General features: G+C 33.0%; 1 protein-coding gene across 1 annotated transcript in view; it reads left to right on the top strand.

Moving 5' to 3' along the window:
• Positions 1 to 3,354: 3,354 nt before the first annotated feature.
• The window catches only part of LOC124369752 (MKI67 FHA domain-interacting nucleolar phosphoprotein-like), a 30,339-nt gene continuing 27,339 nt past the window's right edge, over positions 3,355 to 6,354 (top strand). The window contains exon 1 of the mRNA XM_046827832.1: positions 3,355 to 3,580. Coding sequence (XP_046683788.1) covers positions 3,470 to 3,580 — 111 coding nt within the window. The 5' untranslated portion in view covers positions 3,355 to 3,469. The remainder of the gene's footprint in view (positions 3,581 to 6,354) is intronic.

The raw sequence follows: 6,354 nt of genomic DNA, 5'->3' as shown, positions 1-6,354 counted from the left end.
AATTTTAACTATAGAAATATATTTTGTTTACTAAAACATTGTACATAATTTGAAATTAATTAAAATTTGTTATTGTAAATGGTAAAGTTGAATAAAACATTTACTAAAATTGGAATTTGAAATTCTTGCTAAACACAAACTCCGCGCGTGGTGATTGGTCGGTTTAGTTCGTTTGTTTGGTCGCACTGTTATGACAGGTTAGAGGTTATAATTTGTTATTTTAAATGTTTGACTAGCAATACGCGCTGTTTCTTCTCAATCGACTGAATTACGATTGATTGCAGAGTGATTTAAACTAATAATTTACTTAACACTATCAACATTTGTCAATAGTATGACATAACCTATAAACTCAGTTTCTCAACTTTTGTGTCAATCTAACAATTAATCAATCAATCATAGTTTACGATAATGAAATATCAGTGTACAATTATTTACCTTCATTGTTGTAGTTGTTGTAAATGACGAATCTAAGCACTCCACATTTTCACGAATAAACATAGTTATCTGCTTTATCCCGTGCGGCGGACCCACAGTTATCTGCTTTATCCCGTGCGGATCCCGTGCGGCGGACCCACTGGACGGGCATCGTAACGTTACCGGGCGTTACACTTTTTCATGAGTGACTCCGAGCCGCAACCTAATTTAAGACGTTGTCACGTCAAAAACAATAATTGTGTTATTTTCATTAATATTTTTAAAAAATGGCGTCTGTTGGAAATGTTTAAAGTCAAATAGCAAAAAACAGTATAGTTATCAAAGATTTAGCGGGCACGACCACTTAAAGTTACATTTGCTCAAGCAGGGAGCAGCTAACACTTTGTCTTTTGATAGGCATCAGATGTTTTATATAGATTATACAAATTTTAAAAGATAACAACTATTCTGCAATATTTTTGACAATTCCAACGGTACTTTTCCCATCGAAATGCGTCAACGCATAAGCGAGCGCGGCCACTTTAAAGATACGCTTGCACAAGCAGCAGCAACATATTGTTTTTTTTTATTAGTTTAAGAGGTGACAGTTGTTTGTTGCTTTTTATGCCTGATGTTATATAGCTGATGTCCAGCAAAAGACAAAATGTTAGCTACTCACGGCTTGTGCAAGTCTACACTTAAAGGAGCGTCTAAACAAGAGATTTCTCAACTTATGTTATATTTTTATTTCAAATGATGAATACTATCACGCAAAATACTTGTAATTGGTTTGGTAGTTGCTTGCAAGTGAGTGATAAAAAGTATTAAAAACTCACAATGTTTTCCCAAAACGTAAATGGCAACTTCTTTGAAAAAAAGTGTTTAGTATAATATTTGAAACTTGTAATCTATTATTTCCTGCTCGCCTAGATAGCAAGCTCATATGATCTAGTATTGCTGAAAGGATTCTTGGGCGTATGTCAGAGCCAACAATGTTACTCTCATAACATAGTGCGCCGTGACGCGCAGATGACAGATAACACATAAGCAATTATGTAATTGTCTAGAAAAAATGTACTTCGTACAGACATAGTTTCGGACCTAGATTGAGGATGTTGATTGACATGAGAGAACCCATGACTGGATTAGTCAGGCTCTAATATTATACCTTCTGGGTACCTAACGATCATTACTAGGTGGAATTTAAGACTGGGTTGTTTTGTGGATGTGGTCATCTGAATTCAGCTTAGATGAACCATTAGATGGAAAGCAGTACAGGCTCTTGTCGGATAAACCTAACAACTGAAGGAAGTAAAGGTGATCAGCGAAGACCGAGAAAAGAAAGTTTATCTCTGAGACAACAAAGAAAACCACATAAAGTATCAACTTTTGGAAGAAGGGTTATACGGAGTGCTTTCATCATTAATACCACTAGTTCGATTAAGGAATTATGCGCATTTATTTAAGTCATCCGTGCAATCATCAGGCCGGAGGGACTCGAACATATAATTCCGAATATTACAACAAATACAGACAGCCTGCATGTACTAATAACACACTTATTAAGCTAAGAACGAGATTTAATCAGCGTTTATCTGAAGTAATTTCTAGGGGTATGAGATACCTTACAGATTTTTGGTCCAATGATATTCTTACATGCCGTATTCAAAGCTTCGAAAGACCAGATATTAAAAAAAGATAAGGAAATTTAATTGTTGATTTTTTTACTAAATGATAGTTTGTCATGCAAAAGATTATATTATTATTACGGTTCTATATATTTAACTACAATGCTACAGTTTGTGCACAATATATTGAAGACCATATGTACCAAATATTTGTGCTCTCTAGCTCAAAAAATAAAACAAGTTATGCTCTAAAACCCGACGGGAAACACGGAAAAAACTAACTTACGGGAAATCATAAAAACTTCAGATGTTTGTTTATGATGAAAAGTAAGACTTTTTATATACAAACTGTTTTTTTTATTTTGTGTTTAAATTTTGTTCACAGATTTTAAAAGTTAAAGGAGGCCATCTAACCTCATAGGCTACACTTAATTTTTTATTGTTTACTTCCCCTTTCATCTTTTTTCATGTTGATTTGATATTTGAATTTCTTGTACTTAAAGATAAGCCTTTTCTTTAATTGAAACACTCTTCTTTTGTCTCTGCTTCTTATATTTTTGTTGTATGACCTATTCTAGAACAGCCTCAGCAGCAGCGAACTTGACCATCCTTCTTTTTCCTTTTTTTACTTGGGGCTTTTTCCACAAATAACGTAACTTTACAAACTACAGGGCATTCAGTCAGTACAATGAATAGGATCCAGAGATTGGGAAACGTACTATCTTCTGATGTTGATTTTTTTCTCTCTTGATATACCTGCCTTTCAAAGATCCGTAATGTCCAAACTGCAGGATCCTACTCTGTGACCATCGATTGGAAAGGACAAGCTTTCAAATAATTTGTACAGGTTGTTGTCAAAGCAAAGTTTGAAGATATAAATAAATGAATAATTAATGACTATATACTATATTATGAATATGAATCTTTTTGTTTCCAATAGGCGCCCGAAGGAGAAAAATCAGCGTACTTATGAACATTATTCTAATAACACACTTTTGACATTGAACCAATAATTGATACTTGTTTCCAAACAGTTTGGGAACAAAAAGAGAATAGATTTTGTATGTACATTGTCCCCGAAACTAGATATTTTATTGGTTTACACTATGATTAGATGCCTGAGTGTATATACAAAATATTTTTGCTATTGACATTGAGGTTGTTTGTTAGAAACCAATAATGCTGAGTTGTAAATAGTGTAGTATGAAGTCTCATAAAGAAGTTTGTAGTACTGCTGTATAACGAATAACAGAAAAAAGAGGAGTAAAGAAGAACAACAAGTGTGTACTGGCTGCCTGGCTACAACTGTTAGAAGTGGTCTTTTCTTAACCTGCAAGACAGTGTATTGTTTATTTGGTCACCTCGTGTTATTGAGTCGTATAGAATCAATTTATGGTATCGTTGGTTGTTTGTAGGAAGTAAAAATGAAAACAACTGCAGAAGAAGGTAGTTCATCTCTAGTTATAAAGAAAAGGTCGAAGTCATCTGTTAATTCTAATAACAGAAAGAAGAAAATGAAACGTCGGGTGAAATCGGTGAGTAAAGGCATAGTCTCGGTCACTTCTCATTTGAAGATACAGTATTTTACCTTTGCTACGTATTTTTAGGGCTGTTAAACTTTAGTTGCTAGTTTTTTAAATGAAAATTCCATAAGATTCAGCAGTATTATACCTAGTTAAATTAAGGTAATTTTGAACTTAATGGCTGGAGTAGCAAATGATAGTTTTGCAGCATTTGCTATTGCTATCATCCTCCTGAACAAAACAATATAAGGGTTTAAGGGGAGCATTGACCCAAATAAAAAGAAGTTTTTGTTAATTTAGACTTGAGAATAAAAGTTCATATCAGCCTGACACAAGGGCCTTTGGCCATGTCGCTGATGGCGACATATGAAAAACATCCCCTGAGGTGGTAGTACCTATCACTAAAAGATTAAATTTTAGATGATCTAATCAAGAATGCCTGCAGCCATTACTGTTGGCCTGGCAACGCAACTTGACAAATCAAACAAATATTGTAAATTAACTTAACTATAACTTACTACTAGCCTATCTTGCAAGAAAAGTAGTTTTACTTCTAATGTTCTAAAACTCATTATTTGTCATTTTCATACTGTAAAACCTTATACTGTTTTGTTCAGGAGGTTGGTTACAATAGGCTAATAATGCGACTAGTATGGATAAAAATAATTTGAAAATAATGCAAACAAATTGGACCAAACTTTTTACAAACGAATAAATAGTGTAAAAAACAAACATAAATTTAATGCTTAAACAAAACTAATGTATCCATAACTACCTAATTTTGTAAGTACGTACTATTTACTTACGTATCACGTAGTAATTTCCGATCACATAAAAATAGCTTTTCTCGATTTAAAAATGACACACGATAACAATGACTTCATAATCTTACGCTGAAAAAACATGTTAATTTAACCCTCCGAGTGTTGTATTACATACCCCAGGAGTGTTTTGCCATTTTTGTGACTTTTGCAGTGTTTTAGAAAAATATTTTTAAAACATCAATAACTAAAATTAATTCCATACATGTATACATATTTGTAAACTAGAATATGTGGGCTACTATAAAATATAAGGTTTGAAACACTTACTTCAATTTTGAATTTTTCCTGTGGGTAGAAACTTAAAACTTCAAAAAAATTTTCTGAAACTTTCCAAAATGTGAATTTTTCTATTTTTTCCTGTTCACTTTATAAAAAAATCAAAATAGCCATTTTGTACACAATTTATTACTGAACAAAAATATATATACACTTATACACTTTTTTTTAACACCTTGAGTAAAAAAAACATGAAAAATTAACTCTATACACTATGTACAAAAACCTTGTTTTCAGGGAAAAACCACTAACACACTTTCTTCATCTTTCGGGCCATTAGGGGCCTCCAGTAGTGTTGTAAGTTCAAGAAACATTCCTTATGTACTCCACAGTTACATCCTGGGCAGTGGACAATACTAAAATACTAAAACAATACTAAACACTACAGACACCAACAAAGGTTAGTCGTTCTAATGTCAAAATGAACTGGCACAGCTGAATTTCTACAAATGCAAGAGCAAATAAAACGGCAAATTTTTCGACAAACGGAAGGCATTATACAATCACCATGTAGCCTAGATGTTCTAGAATCGCATAGTATTCGAATAATCTCGATATCGCTATCGACAATCGGTAAATTCGGTAGAAAACTACGGCGTTGCGTAACCGTCAGAAATCTGACGCAAAACACTCGGCCGGTGCTTCGTAACCGTCAGAAATCTGACGCAAAACACTCGGAGGGTTAAAAAGGACTAATTCATTTCATAATATTTTAACTGTTGACATTATTCATAATCAAACACTCAAACAACAATCAAAACTAATTGTTGGTAATAGAGTTAAAGTGCAGGGTCGAGTAATGGAGTCCTTCAAAAAAGAACGTCCATATCTGTGTTCCGCAAGTGATTTTATATGGAATATGTAAGAAAATATTGATTTTTCCACAAGTACCAACTGTTCCTGATATAACATTATAATAGTTTTTACTGTTATGTTTTGATGTATATGTTTTTTAGTCAATTTTTGGTTAAAATACAATATTGCAGACATTTGTGCTGCATTGAGAGATTTTGTAAAATTGTTGAGTAATTTTGTTGAGGTGTTTAGATCTATTCTCACTTTTATTTATTACAATTGCTATTCTACTCACTTCTTAAGTACACTCTATTCTAAAATACCAACAAAACGTGTAGAGATAGGCTTTTAAAGATTTACTACCACTTTTAGTAATTTTTTAATAACAGTATATTTTAATTTCCAGAAGAAACTTTTAGGCGCTGGCAAACCATATTTCGCACGATAATTATTAAGATAAGTTAGTTTTTTCCAAATAGTCTACAGTTCCAGGGGACTGGTAGGAATCGTGGTTTCTGACATGAGTTTATAACTAAGTAAGGGATGAAGTAGACATAAGAGAAGGTGATAACAGGGTTATCAACATTTACAAGAAAAAAATGACAATTTGAGCAGTGAGAATAGGTCTATCAACTACTGTGTTTGAGGTTAATTTAAGAGTTTTTTTGTTACTCTGACCTGTTTTTTTTGTCTTTTGGCCATTGTTTCCTTGTCTATGGTGAAGTTTATTCTTAGTTTTTTCCTCAGTTATTTTGATTTTGTTTGCCGTTATGTAATTTCTTTGTGCATCTTTTTTTTTTCGTTTCCCAATTGGTTACATTTTTTTGTGTGTAACGTAGTTAATTTCAAGAGACAGATACCGTTTCTCTATCTTTCGTGAACATGTTGTGG

Source organism: Homalodisca vitripennis, chromosome X (genome assembly GCF_021130785.1).
Source record: "Homalodisca vitripennis isolate AUS2020 chromosome X, UT_GWSS_2.1, whole genome shotgun sequence".
NCBI classification, from domain to species: Eukaryota; Metazoa; Arthropoda; class Insecta; order Hemiptera; family Cicadellidae; genus Homalodisca; species Homalodisca vitripennis.
This window is presented reverse-complemented; position numbering and strand designations above follow the sequence as displayed.